This window comes from Salvia splendens, chromosome 1 (assembly GCF_004379255.2).
Source record: "Salvia splendens isolate huo1 chromosome 1, SspV2, whole genome shotgun sequence".
Classification (NCBI taxonomy): Eukaryota; Viridiplantae; Streptophyta; class Magnoliopsida; order Lamiales; family Lamiaceae; genus Salvia; species Salvia splendens.
This window is the reverse complement of record NC_056032.1, coordinates 18049542-18074985: the sequence shown is the minus strand read 5'-3', so window position 1 is coordinate 18074985 and position 25444 is coordinate 18049542. Positions and strand designations below refer to the sequence as shown.

At 40.4% G+C, this 25444-nt stretch overlaps 2 protein-coding genes across 5 annotated transcripts; one reads left to right on the top strand and one right to left on the bottom strand.

Annotated features, from left to right (window-relative positions):
* Positions 1–3199: 3199 nt before the first annotated feature.
* Positions 3200–9549, top strand: LOC121744719. Of its 4 annotated transcripts, none has more exons than XM_042138339.1 (11): positions 3200–3302; positions 3627–3737; positions 4125–6140; positions 6245–6389; positions 6693–6827; positions 6944–7004; positions 7093–7242; positions 7347–7405; positions 8483–8617; positions 9000–9091; positions 9313–9549. In XM_042138339.1, the coding sequence occupies exons 2-11, from the start codon at positions 3699–3701 to the stop codon at positions 9376–9378; spliced, it is 2898 nt and encodes a 965-aa protein (XP_041994273.1). In that variant the 5' UTR covers positions 3200–3302; positions 3627–3698; the 3' UTR covers positions 9379–9549. The 4 variants fall into 4 exon arrangements, with proteins under 4 accessions (XP_041994273.1, XP_041994265.1, XP_041994247.1 ...); XM_042138331.1 differs by having other exon boundaries at positions 4005–6140; positions 6947–7004; XM_042138313.1 differs by having other exon boundaries at positions 4005–6140.
* Positions 9550–9729: 180 nt separating this feature from the next.
* On the bottom strand, positions 9730–10491 carry LOC121740913 (pentatricopeptide repeat-containing protein At4g02750-like). Its single transcript, XM_042133602.1, has one exon. The coding sequence runs from the start codon at positions 10489–10491 to the stop codon at positions 9730–9732; it is 762 nt and encodes a 253-aa protein (XP_041989536.1).
* Between the last annotated feature and the right edge of the window lie 14953 nt (positions 10492–25444).

Genomic DNA, 25444 nt, shown 5'->3' with positions numbered 1-25444 from the left:
GCGAAAACCCTTCCCAAACGCATAAAAACCTTTCGCTCGGGTCGACCCGGTGGTGGATTTAAGCGTGGATATTTTGAATTTGGCTAATTCTTTCAACCATTAGTCCTTCTAATCGGTTAGTCTATCAAATTTTAGACTCATTCTTCTAAACATTAGTCTTCCAATATTTGATTGATTGTTGTGATAATATATATTGTAGTGTAATTAATATAATAGTTTGACCAATTATTATGGGTACACTAATATTTTGATGGATTATTATGATAGTATATATTTTAATGGAAATATTTTGACCAATTGTTATGCTATTATATGTTATAGTATATTTTATGGATTGTTATGATAATACATATTGTAGTGTATTTAATAGAATTATTTTGTCAATTTTTTCGCTGACTCTACATAATGATGAATGTAAAAATAATACATATTTATTTGTGTTTTACATTATTGCAGATAGTATGACGTGGTGTGTCAATTTATATTGGGGTGGAAAGATAATTCCCGGAGCAGTTATTTCGTATGATCCTCCTTTTGCTAAAGGATTCATTATGTTGGATGAAACAATTTCGTACGATGACCTTGTGGAAAAAATTTGTGAAAGGATGGGGATAAGCATATATGAAAACAATATTCAAATAATATGGAAACGTACTATATGCTTTGGATCCGGAGTCACGTTTATAGGTGTTCAACTAGAAGAAGTATGCATGCAACTAATGTTTAGTGAGAGTATGGTTATTGGAGGTGTAATTGAATTATATGTTGAGTATTCGGCAATTACTCAACATCATAGTCATCATGTCATAAGTTATGATGCTGGTACATCTACGAGAGCCCAAGAACCATATTTTGCTGCAACACAAGATTTTGATGTTGGTACGTCTACGAGAGCCCAAGAACCATATTTTGCTGCAACACAAGATTTTGATGTTGGTACGTCTACAAGAGCCCAAGAACCATATTTAGCTGCAACACAAGATTTTGAAGCTGGAGGCGTGCATTTAGGGGAACGTGACAATTGTGATGTGGTTGAGGACATAATAGGTCCTGATAAAGCCGACTTTCTTGATCCCCAATCACCTTATTATTCTGAAGATTCCGACACGGTTAGTTCAGACTCAGATGGTGATCCATCGGATGATGAACAATTTGTTGCTTCAAGACCATCCATTCCACTTGGAGAAACAGCAGTTGGAGAAACATCAGTTGGTGGAAGGGCAGTTGGAGGAAGAGTAGTTCCACAGTTCCCACAGCCTGGAATCAACTACTTTCGCACCTTACCAGGTCCATATGATAGTTTTGATCCCAAAAACTTTGAGCGTGATGATCCCAGTGTGCATTATTGGAGTGAAAAAGATCCTACCAATGTCGGTTTGCATACTAAATTTAGAACGAAGTTGGAATTGAAGGCAGCTGTGACTCATTGGCATTTGGAAAAAATCCGACAATATACAGTTGTTGAAAGTAAAGGAAAGAGATGGCATGCAGTTTGTAAGTGGCCACAAGGAAATCCGAAAGATACGTCCTTACCTAAATGTTTGTGGGAGTGCCGAGCAACACTGAGGAAGCATGATGAACACTGGCAAATTAGAGTGTTCACCACTGCTCATACTTGCATGGGGGATCGTAACTATAATGGCCACGCTAATCTTTCGTCGGGTATGATAGCGTTGAGTGTTCGCCATCAGATAGAAAACGATCCTTGCTACAAGGTAAAAGCAATTGTGGCGGATATTGAAAATAGATTTCATGTCAAAGTTAGTTACAAGAAAGCATGGTATGCTCGGAGGACAGCGATTGAGCTTGTATACGGTGGATGGGAGTGGTCGTTCAAAGTTTTACCAGCTTATTTGAATGAAGTGCAAAGACAAAATCCTGGCACAATTGTGGAATGGATGCACGATGACATATTAAGCAATGGTATGAACAAGGTATTCAAGTACATATCGTCGGCAACGTACATATTCGGATTGAACTCATGCCCATATATTGTTAGAGACGTGTTGTCTCTGAAAATATAATACAGATGGATCCGCAGGACCACATGCAAGCCGACGACGAGAGGTTGAAGATGATGCCATAATTTACCTACATAATCCAAATTCAACAATAACCAACCATAACATTTAATCCAAATTCATAATCCAAATTCAACAATAACCAACCATAAACCATTTCAATAATTAGATACAATGTAATCCAATATCACAAAATTGAACACCAACATCAAATAATTCACTTACACAACATTGCACATTCAATGTTGACAATTAACAATTCGCCCAACCTAACAATTTCAATTTACCCAATTTCAATTTTGCCTAACCTAACATTTTCAATTTGTCCAATTTCAATTTGACAAACCTAACAATATAAACAAATTTAACAATCTAAACTAATCAACATACATCAACCAAAACCCATAAAAACCAAAACAATTTGCCCAATTTTTTAGTTATAACAACCCTAGGGTTTAGGTTTATAATCAAATTTATACACAAATTCACTTAAACCCAAACAATCCAACATAATAATCAACAACAATATTATTCACCCAATCTAAAATGCATAATATTTCTACTCAATTCACAACCCATTACAAACCCTAGTTATCCACCAATTACTCTAATAATGTAAAAGGTAAGCATACTAACCGAATAAAATAGATGAATTTGGGGGAGAATAGCACCGATTGATGAATGTAAGCCGAAATCACGGAGAGGAGGCGCGCAGCTGCTGGAGAAATCGCGAATGGTGTGTGTGTTGTGAGATTTTCGCGATTTGGGGGAGGCACGCCTGGTATATGATGCTGCGTAAACACGCCATTCTGATTGGCGTTTTTCACTAAGTAAATACGCCACTCGCGTTGGCGTCTTTTCGTAAAAACGCGAATCTGTTCCGCGTTTCTACAAGGATAACACGCCAGCTTCATCGGCGTTTTTTAGTTAAACACGCCAACTACATTGGCGTTTTTTAACGTAATTGCAATTGGAGAGAATACGGCAAAAATACGACACAAGTATAAAACGCCAACTTCGTTGGCGTCTTTACCCGTAAACACGCCAATGAGGTTGGTGTTTTTACTAATAGAAACGCCAATGTGGTTGGCGTTTTTCCCATTTTTGGAATAGATAACAAAATGGGTACATTTACGTAATCTTTAGTGTAAAGTGCCCCATAAACCCGATTTTCCCCTGTTGTTTCCCGCCTCACTTTTCCATTTCGCTCTCATCGATTCCAACTCACATACTATTTCCGAACATTTTGCTTCAGAATCGCACGCCATGGCCGATTTGACTGTAAGAAATCGTTCTCCTCCCTGTCTTTTACTCTCCCAGCCTGCATGATACTTTGATTTCGTCGGATTTTCTTTCAATTTTGTGTTTGCAATTGCCCGTTTTCTGTCTCGATGCACTATCTCTGATCCTGTTTGGTATGACTTAAACTAGAAATTTGGTCAAAATTCGCATATCTGCAGCTGTTTTCGTAGCCCTTGCTGCTGATAATTTTAGTTTTCATGATTTACCCCTCCACACAAATCCACTCACAAGCATTACACTGTTTTTCTGTTTAGTTCTCTTTCCTTTTTTTCTGGTGATAAATTTTTTACGTGGATCTCGCAGAAAAGTGTATAGGAGCACAATCGAGGACTTGATTTTTTAATACTGAGTTTTTTAGCAACTTCTTTTAAGGCTATGGGAACGGATGTTGGTAGACAGACCGATCTTCACGAGGTGAGTCTTGCATGCTACCTTTAATCCGAGATCTATCGTAGATGAATTATGTATGTATGGCCTGAAGTTTTGCTTGTTTTGAGTGGTCACTTCGAGAACCTTGTATCGACATCCTTTGATATCATTAATTTAATTCCTGGAAGAAATTAAGTTTGGGTTACTTTGCTCATTGTTTTATTTTGAAGATTTTGTATTCTAGGCTTGTTTAGCTCTTTCGTTGGCTCATATAGAGTTAGCCTTATTGGTTTCTGTACTTTAACATGTTAGGAGCCGATGAGTGATCGTCGGAGTCTTAGTAGCAACTACCGTTACTGCAGTCAATCCAGGAAGATGTCTATAGGAGTTCTTGTTGATTCTATTTCCAATGCCAAAACAAAATATGTTCAGGAACCAGTGGGCGGCCAAACTGCTGAAATTGGAAGTTGCAGCCAAAAAAATAGTGTCAGATGCCGTGAAGGATATTCACCACGTGTGGAAAAACACGTGATAGTTGAACCGAAGGATGCCTCCCCTTGGGTTTCCACTAGATCTTTCAAGCCAAAGCTACCTCATTCAGTTGCAGATCTAGACACAGAATGTACTCCAAGTTTGCCAGCCACCAGAAGAACAAGTCTCACATCAAAGCTATTAGAGAAGGCATCTGCAGCTTCCCTCAACTTTTGTGCTGCTAAGTCTGGCTTAGGATCTGATGTATGCAAACAGAAGGACTTTGGTAGAGTGTACTGTTCCGTGGAGGAATGGAATGTTAATAATGCAGAGCATGTTGAGAATCCGGTATGTTCAATTGAACAAGGAGTTCGACAAGAAAAAGAACAGGTACAAAATAATGATAGGACAATAGAAACTGGGGGGCGAGAATCTCTGAGGATCAAGCTATGGGAGATTTTAGGAGATGTTTCTTCACCAAGCAAACAGCATCCCAGTCTTCAGTGTGAGGTATTGCATCCAGATCAAGAGAGGAGCAAGAAGCAGTGTCCTACTGAAAAACTAAGCCTGAATTCAGACACTATTGAAAGTGATTCACAAGTGCAAGTTTCCACAAGGCCAATGACTCGTTCTTTAGCCCGGAGGAAAGCCACTAGAAAAAGAGGTAATAAGAGTGAACCAACAAATTCTACTGATAGAAAAGAGTGTCAACGGAACAGAATACTCTCATCCAAAGGAGATATATCTGTGGGATCATATGGTAAGTTGATGGATGGTTCTTTACCTTGCAAGGGAGAAAAATTTATGGGGATGAGTTCTCGAGCAGAGACAAATCAGGGTGTAAGGCATAAAAATGTAGAAAAGAGAAAGCAGTCAGAAAAGAGCAAATCAATACCAGCTGTGGATAAACCAATGTTGCTAAAGAATAAAGTTTCCAATGCTAGCAGTTCCACCGATAGAAGAAATGATGTACATGTTGAGCCAGCGAAGGGTACCAAGAATAATTCTTCATTTAAGTTTTCTCTGAATGCAATGACTGATCAAAGGGATGTTCAGCAGCCAATGGTTGTCGAAGCTCCAAAGAAGAATCTGCAAGAAGACATATGTAATTCCGTCTTAAAAAGGAAAAGGAACTCTCTGCAGCAACAAAAGGGTATCAAAAATAATTCTTCATTTGAGTTGTCTCTTAATGCAATTACTGATCAGAGGGATGTTCATCAGCCAGTGGTTGTCGAAGCTCCAAAGAAGAATTTGCAAGAAGACATATGTAATTCTGTTTTGAAAAGGAAAAGGAACTCTCCGCAGCTACAAAAGGGTATCAAAAATAATTTTTCATTTGAGATTCCTCTTAATGCAATGACTGATCAAAGGGATTTTCAGCAGTCAATGGATGTCGAAGCTTCAAAGAATATTCTGCAGGAAGACATGTCTGATTTTCTGTTAAAAAGAAAAAGGAACTCACTGCAGCCAAAATCGGTTACTAGGAATAATTCTTCATTTGAGGTTCCTCTTAATTCTATGACTGATAAAAGAGATGTTGAGAAATCAATGGATGTTGAAGCATCAAAGAAGAATCTGCAAGAAGACATTTCTGGTTCTCTGTTACTAAAGAAAATGAACACTGTGCAGCCCCAAAAGGATACCAAGAATAACTCTTCGTTTGAGTTTCCTCTTCATTCAGTGACTGACCAAAGGGATCTTGAGCTGTCAATGGGTGTTGAAGCTTCAGATAAGAATATGAAAGAAGGCATATCTTCTGACATCCTGTTGAAAAAGAAAAAGAACACTGTGCATAATACTTCAACCCCTTCTTCCGAGATTAAGTCACATAGCAGTTTGCAGAAAAGTAAGCAAGACGAACTTCATGGTCAAAGTCCTGCTGAGAAAATATTTCATAGAACAGGCATGCAAAACTTTAAAAGCTTTCTGAGTTCAAAATCAGATAAACGCGGACCAGATGTGCAACAGGAACCATCTGTATCCTCAAGTACTTTCAGCACAATTTTTATTGTAGTGGCTCTCGACAAAATAATCATTATTACATTGTTTGACGCACCTTTGTATTCCTTAATAAATTTAAGGTTGGTAAGAGTAAGAACAAAGAAGACAATTGTCTAAAGAGAAGTCCCCTTGTGAAACCAAATGCCATAATTGATGAAGACAGTGATAACCAGTCCGAATCTTTAATTGATGAGACTGATTCTGAGAGCTCTGAAGATGAATCAAGTAAAGTTTATTGCCTTTACCTAGTATCATGTATATTGGTCAATCTATGTTCCACTTATTTGCTTTACCTTCTGGAGATTAAACGCTGAATCTGTTACATCACTTTCCTGAATGATATGGTTTATTGTGCTCAACACAAGCGTGACTGTGTTGAAAATGTGCAGTGTCATCTTTTATTGAATTTGATAGGTTGTTTGGATAATTTCGTAAGTTGTGGTGCACCTTGTGGAACATCATGTTAAGCATCAAGCCACCCTGTTTTGTATGTACTATCATGTTAAGCATCATTCTGTGGAACTGCAGATTGCAAAGACTCAGAGGAATTGTCTCCTGAAATTCGCATATCTGAGAATATTCTACATAATTCCGATAAAAGTCTTGGCAATGGAAAAGATGTTGAAGTGATTGGATCTAGTCCTGCATCAGATTCATTGAAAGGTTTATTAATTCTAGCAAAAGACCTTCTAGTTCCAACCATGGGCTGGCTCCCTTATTTCATTTTTCTTTATTTCTTCCGTGTTTGTAACATCTCTTCTTGCCTCTGCTAAAACTAGAAGGGGTACCTGATGCCAGTGAAATGTACATGGAAGAGAACCAGGAGGATGGTTTGACCAGGTATTCCTGTCAGTGCTAAGTAGAGATAATAATAATATGGGAAAGGGCTATTCTGATGTGGTTCATTTTTTCTTCTAATGAAATATAGGGCTGTTGCACTCTTTACTGTGGCTCTGTCTCATATTAAAACCAAACTGAAGTCAATAAGTAGCAGAAGGTCTGCTGATATTTTGCGCACTACAGTTGAGGAAATATTGTTACGATTACAGAATGTGGAATCTCTTATTAAAACAGATGTGTAAGTGCTCTAGAATTTCAGATCATAGAATTATACAATTATTTAAATAATAGATTGTGCATGCAAAGGTTTTTTCTCATGAGCATGATGCTTTGTGTGCCCAGGGGAAAGCTGACCAATCTGAGTAATTCAAAAAGCAAACAGCTGGAAACTAGATTTCAAGGTGCCTGTTTCTAGAAACTTTGCTTAATCTGTTGACTGATGTGTATATATTTTCGGCTATCATGCACTGTATTATACCTAACTGCATTTACTCTCACGTGATTGCTTTAGCATGCATGATCAATTGGAAGGTGTGTTTTCAATTTAGCTGGGGAACTAGGTCTCACTATACTCTTCTTGGACCCATTAATGTTAATTTAGGTGTATCATATTTGAAGCTTAGAAAGTTAGGCTTGTTTAAAGACGTGTGAGCATTTTAGCTTGCCAATTGCACTGGGTATCAGCTATAATCAGCTTGCCAAAATACTAGAATGATCAATATTATGCTATTAATTATACAGTTTTTACCTGTTCTTTCATTATATTTTGACGGGTCAGTAGTGTATCTTGATGGGGACTAATGACCAGTGAATGGAACGGCATGTATACAAAATATCAGGATATGCATTTATCTAAAGGGTCAAATCATTCAGTGTAAAGTAGGAAGTAGTTTAATTCGTAACAGGAGAAAACATTATTATAAACATCTTGAGAATGATTAGCTGGATGATTATGTTCACAACAGAAATCACTTGGATACGTAGGAATAATCACGTTTAACCTTTTGGTAAAAATTAAGCACTGCTTTGCTGGGTGATTTTGTAGACTGTCTACTGCTCTTGGCTCTGTGGCTTTGGTGGTCATTGCATCAGTACAGTACTGCTAGCTATAAACTAATGATTAGGCTAAATGTACTAATAGATCTAGAGTTGTACTATCATTTTGGCTAACTAACATTACATATATCACCCCATATAAGAATTAAGCATCCACTGAGGAAGTAAATCTCATTTACAAAATTACAAGAGCTAAAAAGACCAATTTTGTTAGTTTCACTGTAAAAGGAAGTCTCTGGGCTCTTAGATGTCATTCTATCGTTAGAAATTTCCAGATATGCTATTTCAACAATCACGGAGCACTACCCTGCCAGTCCGCTATCAAGACATCCTGGAATTTCAGTTCCTAGGATATTGCAAGTATTTTGGAGATATGTTCTGTTTCTCTTATGTATCTTGGGTTCATGCATTTTGTCATACAGAAAAACAGGAACAGTTGATTGGAATACATAAAAGGTTCAATGCAGAGGTTGAACAGCACCTCCAGGAATGTGGCAGCCTAATAGCAAATCTAGAGGAGCATGAGATAGAGCTCAAAATATCAATGGAAAAGCAAAGTATGATATTTAATCTCTAGTACTCCTACTACTTTAGTTTGCAAGTCACGTGTTAAGTGAGTTGACAAATTATGCCGCAGTTTCCATTTTAACCAGTTTAAGCTACTTCATTTTTATTCCGTGCTATGCATAATATCCTTGTAATGCATAGTTATGAGTCAAACAATGAAACACAACCAACAAATAATTAAGATTGTTTCAGTCAAGCATTTATTAAATATAGACCTTGTGAGCTTGTTTTAGAGACGTGCATCCAATCTTTGGGATGTTCTCCCATAAAAACCTTTTGCGCCTTTCGACATGCTGTTTACTTAGTTCTTATATTGCCAAATATTATGATAGCTACTCTTTCTTCTGCTAAATTTGGACGATGTCACTTCAGGAGCAGCGCATAAAAAGTTTTTGTCACAAGTGGAGCAAGAAACCAATGTCCAACTTGAAGATGCTGAAAGCAGAATCATGGCTGTCCAAGAGGTGAGTTAAGTTTAAATAGAATCTGGTGTATATTAGCTTTAACCAAAGTGGGATATTGCAATAGTTGAAAATATGTTTGAAAAGATTGTATAGAAAGCAAAATAAGATAGATTTTATTCATATTCGTTATTTTTGCTGTTATTGGTAGTAGTTTTCTTATATAAAAGAAAATCTAAAGCTTCTAATCTTTTTACTTTTTTTGTCCCTTTCATGTGCTGCAGGTGGCTAGGGAAAAGATGCTTCAACTGAAACTTGGGGTGGCTGAGTGCTTGAACATGGTGGCTTGAGTTGAGACTAACATGTTAATTTGTGAAGCTTTTTAAGTTGTTATTTGATGTTTATTAGATGGGTATTTTAGTTAGGTGATATGGTTACTATTATGTTGAGGTTTAAGGGCATTCATAACCCACAAAGTTTTATCACTAGTATTATTGAATGGTCTAATATTTTTTAAATTATTTCATATCATACTTAAATTCACACGAGAATAATTTTACAAATAAGAGTAACATTAAAATTTTAAAAACTACAAGAATTACAAGTAAACCTTTACCTATTTATATACTATACAACAACAATTCAGTCTTCATAGAATTCATGTTAGAAATGATATCACCACTCAACAAGCAAACAAATTATCAAAAATGATACCCTTTCCTCATCTCTGAGAATAGTATTTTCAAGGTTTCTTGTATAATCCCAAACTCAGAATGTGTTGAATCTCCATCATCAAATACATGAGTGTGGTGACCTATCTGCGTCCAACTCTTACCCGGTTTCTTTCTCAATCCTTTCTCCTTTATCAGAGCTCTAACCCTCGAGGCATCTCTCCATCTCTTTCTCGATGCATACATGTTCGAAATAAGGATATGGTAGCCAGAGTCATCCAGTTTATCTTGGAGAATATCTTCACCGATAAGATCCACATTGTGGAGCCGACACGCAGCAAGCAAGCACCCCAGAACACTAGCATTCGGTTCCTCAGGCATCGCCCTAACAATATCACACGCATCACCAATCCGTCCTGCTCTACCAAGAAGGTCCACCATGCATGAGTAGTGTTCCACATTGGGCCGTATGCCATAGTCAACGACCATGGAATGATAGAGGCTGCGACCCTCATCCACTAGCCCTGCATGACTGCAGGCGGAGAGGAGTCCCACGAAAGTCGCTCCACTTGGCCTCATTGCCAGAGATTTCATCTCATCGAAAAGCAGCAGCGCTTGCCTGGCATGGCCATGGAATCCGTAGGAAGAAATGATCGTATTGTATGACACGATATCCCTTTCCGCCATCTTCCTAAAGATGTTGAGACCCAAATTATGATCCTCAACGGAACTAATTGCCGAGTTCCATATCACGACGTCCCAATCCGACCACACGCTCAACAAAAGCCGCATTTCTCCCATCAGTCCACAGAGAGAGTACATTTCCATCTATGCACTACCAACGACAACATCAGAGTCGAACCCTCGTTTCAAGATCAACCCGTGCATCCCTCTCCCCTCTTCTGCCAACCCCAGTTTCCCAATCGCAGGAAGAACACTTGCCACCGCAACCGCACTCGGGAAAATCCCTAAACTCATCATCTGAGCGTAGACCTCAATACAGATGTGGTACTCCGCATTACACGAATAACCAGCTATCAAAGTCCCCCAAGAAACATCATCCCTGCAAGGCATTCTGCGAAACACGGTGTGAGCCTGTTCCATATCCCCCAACTTGCAATACATATCAATAGTAGGAAAATTTCTTTTTTTGTGAATGCATGTTAATGGAATTCCATTTTAATGAAGAGCTTTAGTTGTATTCTTACTCAGGGAGTGACGCACAACCGTTATGCGTCGTTATGGGAGAGATGCATAACTATCATGCGTCGTTGTTCAGTGACGCATAACCATCATGCGTCGTTGTTTAGTGACGCATAACCATTATGCGTCGTTGTTCAGTGCCGCATAAGCATTATGCGTCTTTAAATAATGACGCATAATGCTTATGCGTCTTTCCTTAGCGACGCATAACACTTATGCGTCTTTAGGTAGTGACGCATAAAGCTTATGCGTCTTCCGGCGGGTTTTAAAACAGACAGAGAATGCAGAACACTTTTCATGATAGACAGAAAGCCGCGACCCAAGCGACGATTCCCAGCAAATTCCGATGATTCCCAGCAATTTCAGGCGAATTTCCACCATTTTGCAACCATATTCCGGTAATTGTTCTTAAATTTGGCTAAATACATCATTTATGGCTTAATTTGTGCAGGTTTTCCGTAATTTAGCAAAATTAGGGTTTATGATGAAATTGATGAGTTTTTGGTCAATTTTTGTTGTTTTGTTGCCTATACTTAGGGATTATGATGAAATTGATGGAAATTTTTGGTCGATTTCCGTAATTTGTGTATTTCATATGCATATTATTTAGCAAAATTAGGGTTTATGATGAAATTGATGGATTTTTTGATCGATTTTCCGTAATTTGTGTATTTCATATGCATATAATTAAACGGGTAGAAGTAATTGATTCAGTTTTTGTAATTGCGCCCCTTATGTTGCCTAATTTGAATCTTGATGATGTCTCCAAATTGGAATATAGATTGCTGTTGTCAATTGAAGTTGCAATTTAGTTAGATTGTTGAGTTTTTATGAAAAAATTTTAATATTAGGTGAATGTTTTGAAGTAGATGGCATCTGCAAGTTCCGAACAGCAGTTATGTTATGGACCTGAGGATCCATCATTACTATTTCATCAAAACGAACACATTTCAGCCTCATTGTTGGCAAATGGCACAACAAATGTGTTGAGAGTTTGTAGGACGGAGAGTAAGGTTTGGGCAGTGCCAATACATGAAAATGTGTTGTATTGGCTTGATGTGTGGGGGTTCAGAGGCGTGGTTAAATGTGGAAGGCCGATGATGATGGACAATGAGCTTATAACTGCCTTGATCGAGCGTTGGAGGCCTGAGATACACTGTTTCCACCTTCCAGTTGGTGAAGTTACCGTAACCTTACAGGATGTGCAAAGCCTGTGGGGTTTGAGAGCAGACGGTTTTGTTTACACTGGCCGTGACTACCTTGTTGGATATGAAGATTGGCTCAGCTAGTGTAGAGATGTGTTGGGATGGATACCTGACTCAAAAACAGAAACGAAGCACGGTGGTTTGTTGATGACATCTCTGATCCACCAAGCGTCGATGCCGTTGGGTGATGGGCTGCATGATTATGCATACATCCAAAGAGCACGCATACATGCTCTGATCTTGTTAGGGGGGCTTATTTTACCGGACACCACAGGGTGCAAGGTTCCCTTTATGTGGTTAAATGCCTTTGACGATCCGGAAGAAGTGGCTAATATCAGTTGGGGTAGTGCTGCTTTAGCATATCTGTATCATTATTTGTGCGAGGCTTCTGTAGGCAGGCAGAGAAGAGATGTGGGTGGACCTATGGTTCTCTTGCAGCTGTGCCAGCCTTCTTGATATCGCCTATGCACACGCCGTATACCCCGTGCGAAGCCAAGTAATGTATTTCTTACATTAACTCACTTAATTATGTATTTTTTTGGTAACTTATTTTTGACATTAATATTATGTATAGGTGGCACGGAGTTACTGAAATTGGAAATGCTCCCCGACATTCAGTAGCTCATTATCGTGATCAATTATCATTGATTTGTCCGGGCCAGGTTAAATTTATTTTTGTTGACTTAGTTAATGAATTTACTATAGTATGAAATTAATTGTGTTTTTCATATTATTTTTTTGTAGTTTCTGTGGACACCGTATGCAGATTGTATCCTGCCCGATTACTGCATTGATCCGACTGCATCCTTCTTGTGCGACACTTATTTGGTGTGCTGGTCATTTGTCGAGGCACACGAGGCTTGACGAGTTTGCCGACAATTTAACCGCTACCAGCGTATTCCTCAGTATTGTGCTGCATAATGCCGGACATCTGTGTAAAAGTCACCGCCGTGGGATGAAGGGCGCCGATTGGGCTAAGGTACATAAATTCTTCATTGATGAATGGGATTTGAGACACGACAGGTTCCAAGCAACTTTTGACCATGCCACGGCGACCATGGATGGTCACATTAATCCGGGCTATATGGCGTGGTACAATAGGATCACAGTGTCGTACCTAGTTCAACCTGCGACACAGTCAACTGTTGGAATGAACGAGTCAGCCTCTTCAATGAATAAATTGGTATGTTATGTTTTTGTATATAAAATGTATTTAGTTTGAAGTTTGTATAGATTGATTGTAATGATTTTGTATTTTTGTTATCTACGTTGAGACCCTTCAGGGGATATGACATTTGACCTCTGAACATGACACAGATCCTCGGTTACGGCAGATTCGGGAAATGGCTGCTGAGGCCCTTCGTACGACGGATCATACTGATGTGATGGAGTATCCAACTTTGCAATGGCGAAATGTGGTCATGCCGCCACGCCCTCCAACTTTTCTTCATCATGGACTGCCGGGTGTCCGGACTGGTGGACACGGGATTACACGACAGCATAGGTTGTCGCAGCAGCAGCAGCCACAACCTGAGTATCCGGTACCAGAGCCCTTGAGTCCGGAGTACGATCCCCCAGGATGGTCTCAGTTGAGTGATGCAAGCCACGAGCCCTCGCAATGGGGAGCACGAGCATCATGTGATTCATTCTTTGGCGGTGGGTCTGATTGGGATGCAGCTCAACCAGGACGTGATCCATACTTTCAGAATTATCAATTTGTGGATCTTGTGGGGGAAGAAGAGGGCCAGGAAGAAGATGACCATGAAGACGAGGGCGGGGAAGAAGATGATGAAGTTATATTTCGACCACCGGCCGAGGGATTCTCACGTCCAACTGTGAAGAGTTCATCAAGTAAGATTGGGAAGGCTATGCACAATGTATTAAGGGGATTTTCAACAAGGAAGAACAAAGGGAAAGCTCTAACAAAGTTCACGCCTTCGGGGAAATAATATTTCAACAAGGAATAACAATGTATTGTTACGTTCAAATAATTTTTCTATTAGTACTAAAAAAAATAGTCATCTAACAATTTCTTGTTTCAACTTCAATTCTTGCAAAAATAATTCTCATTTTATATTTGTAAGTATTATATTTGTAGAATTGGTTCGAGCTTTGATGAGTTTATCTAGTGTTTGAAGTTAAAATAGGTAAAAACGGTCAAAATGAGCCAAGAAGAGGCTGGGGTCTGATTCAAACGTTAATCTGCCTATCAAGATGGGGTCCAAATCCTATTTTGATACTACCATTGTCTTCACCATCGAAAGATCTTGGCGTGGGTACCTTACACGCACCAATTGGAGTTCGGATGAGAGAAATATGGCCGATTTATGAAAGCCACGCGCGACTGCCGGGAGTGCCACCCGGCCGGGTGGAATTATTCAACACAAAATCCACCCGGCCGGGTGAAAGTTTCTGGAGATTCCATGCACAAAAATATCCACCCGGCCAGGTGGAATTATTCAACACAAAATCCACCCGGCCGGGTGAAAGTTTCTGGAGTTTTCATGAAGAAAACACCCGACCCGGCCGGGTAGATTTACGCAACAAAAAATCCACTCGGGCGGGTGGCACTCCCGGCAGTTCCGCGCGGCTTTCGTAGATCAGCCATATCTCTCTCATCCGAACTCCGAATGGGGCAACAACAATTATGAACATTTTTCCTACAAGCCCTAATTTTATAAATTTGATAAAACTAACAAATGAATGCAAAATAAACATAAATAATGATGAATGTAGCTAAATTGATGAACAAATTACCGGATCTTATGGAGATAACGTTGGAAATCGCCGGAAACCCGAGAGAGGAAATGAAATTGTATTCTGTGCGCTGCTTCTGACCATGGGCTGTTAAAAGCTGACTGAAAGACGCACAACCCTTATGCATCTTTCGTTAATGACGTATAAGGGTTGTGCGTTTAATTAATAACGACGCATAACTCTTATGCGTCACTCCTCCCTTCGGAATACATATAATCTCCTTCATTAAAATGGAATTCCATTAGTGGGGTATAACAAAAAAAGAAAGAACTCATCAATAGTAGCATTCGCAACAAATAGGTCATCATAGGAGCCACTCTTGAGAGCAAGCCCTTGCAGAGCCATCCCCGTGTGGGCGGCCTGCAGCCGCCCACACGAGGGGAGATCAACAGCCACGAGAGACATATCCGGGCGGAGGCCGCCGCCAGCCCTCATCATGTCAGTAAACAACGACAGAACTCGGCCCGCATGACCGAGGCGTATAGTCCCGCAAATCATAGCAGTCCAACAAGCCAAATCCCTGTCTCGGTGTGGCATTTCACCGAACACCTTGCGTGCATCCTCCAAGCTCCCGCATTTAGCAAACATGTCGACGAGAGCACATTTGGTGTAGGCGTTGGGGTGGAATCCGGCGGCGGCGGAGATCAATTGATGCACATTTCTGGCGTCCTCGAGAGAGGATAACGAAGAGCAGGCGGTGAAGATGAGGGGGCAAGTGTAGTTGTCGGGTACAAAGGCAAGAGTGGAAACGATGTGATTGAAGAAGTGAATGGCCTGAGAGAAGAGAGAGACGTGGAGGAGGGCGCAGAGGATGGCGTTGCAGGCGGTTGAGGTTGTGGAAGGAGTGGAAGAGGAGTAGAGCTTCTCGGAGAGAGCCGGAGACGGCGTAGAATTGGACGAGAAATGGAGCTAAGGAGTTCGAGTGATGGAAGCAGCCACTTATTATTAGCGCGGAATGCAGCCTTTTGGCTTCCTGCAAATCACAGTTCTTCAACAGAGATTTCTTCAGTGATTGTAAGAAACCGCCGCCGCGTCGCAGAGCTAACAACCGCTGCATTGCATCGTTAGATCACAAACTATCACAACAGAACAGTGTTAAATGGTGCAGAAAACATAATTGAAAGAGAGAATGGTAGAGAACGATAGGTTAGAATGAGATAATTATTTCTCTATGTAGAGATCCCTTTAAATAGGGAGTAGAAACATGTACATGGTAAGTTCTATACTAGTTAAACAAGTCATTCTATTTTATGAAATATATTATGTTCATCCTTGATTACAGTAATTGATTCTCCATAGTTAATGCAGAATCAATTCCTTTTCTAACACTCCCCCTCAAATTGAGTAGTGGGGTCTCCGATACTCAATTTGCAAAGTGCATCCTCAAAGCTTCTAACATTAACTGCCTTTGTCAGTATATCGGCAAACTGATCTTCTGAGCGGACAAACGGTAGTTCAACAACCCCACCTTCGATATTCTCTTTGATGAAATGCCTGTCTACCTCCACGTGCTTAGTCCGATCATGTTGAACAGGATTCTCTGAAATGCTTATAGCAGCCTTGTTATCGCAGTATAGTCGACACTTCTTGCTAGGAGTGAGGCCAAGTTCTTTCATCAACCTTCTTAGCCACATTATCTCAGTTAGACCACTTTTAATCCCACGAAACTCTGCCTCAGCACTCGAGAGGGCTAGCACTTTCTGTTTCTTACTTCCCCAAGTTACCAAGTTACCTCCAACAAAGGTAAAGTACCCGGCGGTTGACCTCCTATCATTGGGATTCCCGGCCCAATCAGCATCCGTGTATCCATGTATCTCAAGGTTATCATTTTTAGAGAACAACACTCCATGTCCTGTTGTCCCCTTCAGATATCGACAAATTCTGAGCGCTGCTTCCATATGATCTGTTTGTGGCCGATGCATGAACTGACTCACGATCCCTACAGCGTAGGCAATGTCTGGCCTGGTGTGTGATAGATAGTTTTCCAACCAGTCGCTGATATCGACTTCGATCTATCAACTTGACCTTATCATTAATCTGCAATCCATGATTAACTGCTATAGGTGTTTCTGCCGGCTTACACTCTAGGAGACCCGTCTCTGCTAGGATGTCCAGAATGTACTTTCTCTGTCTCAAAAAGATCCCTCTCTGTGATCTCAATACCTCAATCCCAAGGAAATACTTGAGATCCCCTAGGTCTTTCATCTCAAACTCCTGAAACAGATTCTTCTTCAAGCTCTCAATCTCTTCCAAGTCATCACCTGTGATGATCATGTCATCGACGTAAATAATCAAGCAAGTGATTTTATCTCCTCTTTTCTTTAAAAATAAAGTATGGTCGGAGTTGCTCTGTTTATACCCATAACGGATCATTGCCCCGGCGAACTTCCCAAACCATACTCTTGGGGACTGCTTCAACCCATATAGAGTTTTCCTTAGCCTACATCCTTCACCCATCTTGAAGCCTGCTGTGAATCCTGGAGGAGCTTCCATATACACTTCTTCTTCCTTCTTCAGCTCACCATGCAGAAAAGCATTCGTCACATCGAATTGGTGCAATGACCAATCCCTATTTGCCGCCACAGACAATAAGACTCGGATTGTGTTCATCATGGCCACTGGGGAGAAGGTTTCTGAATAGTCTACCCCATATGTTTGAGTATAGCCCTTTGCAACTAGCCGTGCTTTGTACCTCTCCACTGAGCCATCTGGTCTCCTCTTGATAGTGAAAACCCATCGACATCCCACAGGTCGCTTCCCTTTGGGTAAAACGCACGATTCCCAAGTGTTGTTCCGAATTAATGCATCTATTTCCTTTTGCATCGCCTCTCTTCAGTGCTTATGTCTCATAGCCTCTTCCCATGACTGTGGAATCTCTTCTTCCTCATAAAGTGCCTTTTCAAATGCTTGAGCCATTTCTGACAGGTGACTTGTCGCTAGGCAAGCAACGAGTAGCGAGCCTTCCTGTTAATCCGCTCAGGTGTGTACCTTTTGGGTGGAACTCCCCTGTTCGACCGATGGGGGAGGATGTATCCCCCTGTGTCGGGGTCAACTCCTTCGACCTCTTCATCTTCTTTAGTTTCTTCATTTGTGCTTTCCACAAAGGGCTCTGTTTCTTCATCTACATGTTCATCATTAGTCGTAAAGGGAACCGGATGAACATGGTTATCAAAACTTACATTGGATAGCCTCAACGAGGAAGTAGTTGGCTGAGTGTCACCTTCAGGGACGAACTGTCCTACTTCAGAGACTTGTTCAGCTGAGCCTCTTACTGCCGTCTCTGTTAGGTCCACTTCTAGATTACTTGGCGTTGGCATTGGCGCTGATATCCAACTTAGCGGGTCCTTACTACTATTCTCCCCCTGAATGCTGAGATGGGTATAGAAGTACTCGGTTTCAAGGAAATTGCAATTCATGGTGACAAACATTCAGTTGGTTTTAGGGTCAAAGCATCTATACCCCTTTTGGTTTACCCCGTACCCTACGAAGACATACTTAATCTCACACGGTGAAAGTTTGGTTTGTTCATGTTTTGGGGTATGAACAAAAACAGAGCACCCAAAGACTCGTGGTTCAAGAGTTAAGGGTGGTGGAATTTTAGTGAATGATGATAGGGCTTGGAGTGGTGTTTGGTGTTTGAGGATACTTGTGGGTAATCTGTTTAATAGGTAGGCTGAGGTGGCAATGGCTTCTGGCCAAAAATGTTGCGGGGCTTTTGATTCAATGAGCATAGAGCGGGTCATTTCTTGGAGGGAACGGTTTTTCCTTTCGGCTACACCATTTTGTTCGGGAGTATAGGCACAACTGGTTTGGTGAATCAGACCATTTTTTTGAAAAAATTTAGTCATAGCAGAATTAACAAATTCCCTCCCATTATCTGATCTTAGGATTTTTATAGTGTGCTGGTACTGGATTTTGATGAGGTTAAAGAAATGTGAAAAATTTGTAAAAACCTCGGATTTTTGTTTCATGAAGTACACCCAAGTCATGCGAGTGCAGTCATCTACAAAAACTAAGTAGTATCTAAGTCCCGGTCCCCCAGTAAAAGGTGCGGGCCCCCAAACATCAAAGTGAATTAATGAAAACGGAAAATAAACACGAGTATTATTCAAAGGATAAGAAATTCGGTGGTTTTTGGCCAAAAAACAGGTTTCACAGTACTCATCATGTTTTGAAACAAAATCGGGAAATAATAATTTTAAGTAACCGATAGACGGATGTCCCAAGCGCCGATGCCAAAGCCAAGCTTTCCTATCGGCCGACCCGTGAGTTAGCATGGCGGTTCCTTTTTGAGCTATCTCGTCTACATAGTACAGTCCATCACGTTCAGTGCCACGTCTAATTATTTCCCCGGTTCGGATATCCCGCAGCAGACAGAAATGTGGTTGCATCAATAAGGTGCAATTTAATTCCTTCGTGACATGACTAATAGACAACAATTTGTGAGACATCGAAGGAATGTAAAGGCAGTTAGATAATTGAAGAGTAGGTGATATTTTCACGGTCCCCGCCCCTTCAACTTTTGTAAACTCCCCATTAGCTGTCTGAATATGGGATTTCTGAGTGTTTTGAATCCCTGTAAGATCTGAGGCATCATAAGTTATTGTGTCTGTCGCCCCACAATCAAATATTCATCTATCATTTTTCTCATGTTCATTAGACACCTTACATGCAATTCCCAAGTTTTCTAGGGGCTGAAATCTATTCTTACACACAATTTGGCCATTTACAGGAATATCACACAATTTGGGGTCTGATTTGCACGAAATATAAGTTCGGGGGTCATTGGGTAATAAGTGGGGTGTATAAGGTAATTTATCTAAATTTTGGGGAAAAAAGTGAGAATTTTGTAGAGTTTGGGGATTTTTAATAAAAAATCCCCCAAACCCTACATTACCTCCACCCGCCGCCATGTCTTCCTCCATTCTCCCGAATTCCGCTTCCGTCCAGTCCGCTATCACCGTTCCTCCAACGAAATTGGCGGCGCCGGTGTGAGTCGCCGGCTGTGCAGTGACGGTCGATGCAGTTCCCCTATCGCCGCCCCGAGTTTGTGCGACTTCCCTGTTGCCCTCGGTGGCGGCGTGAGGATATCCTCCTCCATCGCCTCCAACGGCTGCCGCCGAGTGACCTCCGCGGTTCCAGGGTGTGCGATTCGGCGGTGGAGCCCCCAGATTCTTGCCATGTTTCTCCTCCCACCAATCGGAAAATCCGATCAGTTCGAAGCATGATTCTTTTGTGTGTTTCTTCTTTTTGCAATAGGAACAAACAAGCTTGGATTTGTCTTCATCGTTGCTTCGCCGGTTCCAACCACCTCCACCCCGATTGTTGCCGCCCCTCGAGCCGCCGCTGGACTGGTTCGATCCTCCTCGGGCGATGAGTCCAGCCCCGATGCCATCCGCAGTGGTTGTGGTTCCTGACTGCAACACTTGAGATCGTGCTTCTTCCTGCTTGATCAGATTATACGCAAGATCGACCGAGGGAAGTGGTTCCATTTTAACTATTTCCCTCTTTGTTGATTCGTATTTCCCGTCAATGGCAGTTAGGAAGGTGTATAATCTCTGTTCTTGGATCCAATTGTCGTGTATTTCCATATCCTCAGGGTACTTCATAGGATTTGTTCGTTTCTGATCTATCGACATCCATAGATCCTGTAGGGTGCTCCATACCTCTTCCAACGATTGATTACCTTGTTTCACCATACCGACTTTGATGTGCAGGTCGTAAATCTGGAGTTTGTCTCCTCCGCTCCCGTAGGTGACTGCCAATGCATCCCATATGTGTTTGGCAGTCGGTTGTTTCAACACCCGGCTGACCAGCCGTCGTTCGATGTTTTGTGTAAGCCATGTAAACACGCAATGATCGGCTTGTTGCCATTGCGGGAAGGCTGGATCTGTTCGTGGAGGGGAAGGCGGCACTCCGGTAACGTGAGATACCATTCCCCTGCCGCTTATAGCCGTCTTCATCAACACGGCCCATTCGGAGTAATTGTCTCCATTTAACTTACTTCCTCCGATGTGGAGAGGTTGTGTATCAATTTTGTACACAACTGGTTTTTCTGGTGGGTTTTCTGTGGTTTCTGGTTTGGGTGTTTGAGGTATTATCATGGCAAGACTTTTACTCATGATTTTGGCAATTTGCCGGGCAATTTCATCCGACTAGGATGAACTGGTATTTTGATCAGTTTCTGACATGTTTGGAAGGTTTTCTGCAGGTTTTGGCTAAAGGTCGGGAAAGGTTTTAGGGACGATGATGAAACTTTTCTGAGTCCTGCTCTGGTACCATGTTAAATGGTGCAGAAAACATAATTGAAAGAGAGAATGGTAGAGAACGATAGGTTAGAATGAGATGATTATTTCTCTATGTAGAGATCCCTTTAAATAGGGAGTAGAAACATGTAAATGGTAAGTTCTATACTAGTTAAACAAATCATTCTATTTTCTGAAATATATTATGTTCATTCTTGATTACAGTAATTGATTCTCCATAGTTAATGTAGAATCAATTCCTTTTCTAACAAACAGAATTTTAAATCGTTAGTACTCCATTCTGATTCTATGAAGTAGTATTAGAATTTTATTTTATTTTTAATTACCAGGCCATCCGGTATTCATCGGCTGACCCAGTAACTAATCCCCGGATCGATATCCTGACCATTTGGTTAAAGATGGACGAGTCGCATGCCACTCGATCACACTCTTTGAGTTGAAATTTATATTTTTTTAATTTGCATTGCTAAATTGTACTCCCCCGTTCCGCGATAGTGGAGGCGTTTCTTTTCGACAAGCTATTTAAGAAAATTTGTGTTAAATAATGAAGAATAAAGTAGGAAATGAAAAAGATAGATAGAATAAAGTAGGAGAAATGTATTGACTTTTACTAAAAAGATAAATGACTCCACTACTATGAAATGGATGGACTACTGTACTAGTACTAAAATTTATTTTTAAATAGAGTATTCATTTATAGAGGATTGATATGCTAGATACCTTATTTGAGCTTCTTATATAAGTATCACTCTTATTTGATACACGTTTAGTGTTGTTTCGATTTATATTTTTAGTTTGATTCTAATATTTTAAAAAATATTACTCCATTAAGATTTTTAACTTTACAAAATTCATTTAGATTTTATTATTTTTATATTTATCTAATAACTATATAAATAAATGATGAAAAAAAAAGGAGTCGAACCTAATACTATCAAATTTTTGGAAATAAAACAAATCTCTACCTAACTGAAGAGTAGAACATATAAGAAAGAAACTAAAATTTCGAATACTCCTTCCGTCTCATACAAATAGGCCATTTAGGGTTGACGGGATTTAGGATTGACTCTTTTTCGCGAAAATGTGACTCTTTTTCGCGAAAGGTTGGAGTATATTATATTGTTTAAACGAGATAGCAGCGTAGTTGAATTTGGATATTGTCTAACTTTCATAAAGATCTTGTGCTCGACCTCTTTGGCACCTATCCTTCATATTTCTTTATAATTTATATTATTTTAAATCTCTTTACTCTTAAATTATTTTCTTTCCATCATTATACTTATAATAAAAATTTAAAATTAATTATTCTGTTCTGCTCACCGTAGTATATATTCATATCGGCATATATCATCATTTACTGAAAATTATTTAACAACTAATTAAGCGTAAACGTTTAGAATGTAAACCGATGGACATTTAAATATCATATAAATTTCCGCTCCACCCATTATACTTTTGTACAAATTAAAAATTTTGATTACTTAAAACTTTTAATATTATTGATACTGAAAAATGCCCTACAACTAATCAAAGTAGTTAAGTCCCCATTATAAAAATGCTAGCTTCACCTCAACTAATAATAAAATTACAGTATGGTTGTTCGATTGAGAAACGCGAAACGAATAGATCAAGTTATATGGAAAATAACCGATCGGGTAAATCAGTTAGCAAATGTCGTTGCCACTTGATCAAGGTGTTCTCGCTCTCGCTCGCCACCAATATAATTTATAACTTCCAAACTCGCACTACTTTAACAGTAAAGCGGTAAGTACGGGGTCGATCCCACAGAGAAACCGGTGTATCGAGTGTGTGAGTAGTGAACACTGCTGCCACGCTTTAAGTTGGGAGTTTTTACGCTACTGGATTTATGCTAGACAGAATGTAAACTAACTACTTGATCAAGCTACTCACCATGTTCACACAATTAATGGATCAAGTAAACGACAGGCAGAAATAAGAACTTAACTACCTAGGCATGCTACGAAAAAAAACACAAACACTTTGCCATTCATCATGATTAAACACTGAATCAAACACTAAAAAGCGAAACTGAACTGGAACAGTAAACAAGATGACGAAAACAAAACAACTCCGATTTTTATATCCAAAACTCAGAACAGTGCTGTGAACATGCGGAATACAAAAAAAAGATCAAAACTTTAACTACGGAACAACACGGAATTAAACTAAGCTGACAACTTCGGAAAATAGAAAGCGAGTAAAGCCGAGAAGCTCTCGATCGGAAATTTTAGACAACGCCGAACAGATATTGATTACTTTGTCGCGCTCCCTTCGGTCGCTCTATCTTTAACTAACCATTTCTAAGCTATCTTTAGAACTGGAAAGCTAAACTAAAAGAAAATGAAAACTAAGCTAGAAGTCGAAGGAAGAAGATAAAAAAAGATCCTAAATTATGGTGGCACATCCTCTATTTATAAGCTCGCCGCAACGACCTCCAGCTGGATAACGATCTCGGCAGAAGATATTCGCTCACGTTGTGATCGAGCGTCTCTTCATTTGATACGTGCCTTCATTCTAGAATGACGTCGCTCCTCAATAACAGAATGATGATTCAGCTTCGTCCTTGCATCTTGCGTATCAGCACGTGTCCCCTTCTAGAACGTCGTCCTTGATAACAGAATGATGATCACCATCCAGCTCATTAGCCTCACTTGTCCTTCTTTTAGAACGCAGTGGTCCCCGCCTAACTGCTTGATTACTCATTTGATCAACTCCCCTGATTTTGACTTTTTTTCACGTTTTGTACCAGCTTGATCAGCTTGCCTTGTTGCCCTTGGTCAAACGGTATTCCTGCACAATTAACACCCGCTTTGCGCGATAAACTGATCAAGTAGCATATATTTTACCCCTAAACCGATGCATGAAATAGGCCTTATCACGGTACTACTCCACTATTTTGTAGATATACTTGATACGAGGATTGATATGCTGTGGACCTATATAAGCGTGCTTGTGAGCTACTAATGACGTGGCAACGTCACCTCTCACTTTCTCTTTCTACTGCACATTGTCTTGGTTCTATCTTCATTCTCTCTCATCTATAATTTCTCTTCCTCATCAAATTCTTAAAACTTAGAGCATCAGCAACGCGTCTCGCCCCCATCTCGGTCTCGTCTCAGAGAGACGAGACGGCAGTGAGACACCGATGCAGCCCTCCGTCTCGTCCTGGAGGGTGGGTTCACGAGACAGCTCGCCACGCGCCAGCGCCACGTGGCGCGCGCTGGCGCTAGGCGTGACGCCCACTCGTCGGCCCGCAAGTGGGCGTCGTCATGCTGACGCAATAAATCATTTTTTAAAATTTGATTTTAATAAAAAAAATTTAAAAATAAAAAATGGTAATATTACCGTTGAACGGTAATTTTTTTATTTATTTTTTTTTTTTATTCTATAAATACTCCTCTTTCATTCTCCTTATACACACAAACACACATATATTCTTCTCAAATAATCTCTCTTTCCTCTCCAATTTTCATTTCGAAATGTCCGGCGACAGAAACTCTGGTGGCTCCGCCGGCTATGACTTGAATACATTTGGCGACTGGGGGGGCATGTACAATGTCTTGGGTGCTTCCGGTTCCGGTTCGTCGACTCCGGGCACCTAAGGCTCGTCGACGCCGACGGCGTACCATCCACCCTATTTTGACGTGGATGCATACTCTTGTCCCCCCGCCCCGAGGTATGGTTAATCGCAGGGATTATCCCAAATTAGGGAGGACTTTCTAGCTGAACCCACTCCGGAAGAAGGACGAGGCGATGGAAGCTCCGGGGGTCGCGCATTTGATGCCGTGGAGGAAGAGGAGGAGGAGGTCGAGGAGGAGGAGGATGTAGGCTGTCATCCATACAGCCGCATGACGCCTCCCCAATATCAAGCCCATCTTGTCGGAATTGAGTTTATAGCAAGACAAATTGGTATTCCGCTTCCAGGTAGCTTGAGTGCACCGCCACCGCCTTCGGGGATGATTCGCCGGCGGAGTAGTTTTTATAATTTCTATAAAATTGTATTTAAAATTATGTAATTTTTTATTTTTTTTAGGATTTAATTATGTGTTTTTTTAAAATTTTAAGTTGTAATTTTATGTTATTTAATGAAGTGTGTTTTTATTAATTGAATTTGTTGGAAATAAAAATAAAAAATGAAATTGAATGAATAGTTAAGGGATGAGATGGTTAAGATGTGAAGGGTTGCAGGTGCTGTCTCTTAGTTAAGAGATGAGATGAAAAGTACAGTGTGACCCATGAATAGTGAAGAGATGAGATAGTTATTGAGAGAAAAAATATATAAAATATTATGAA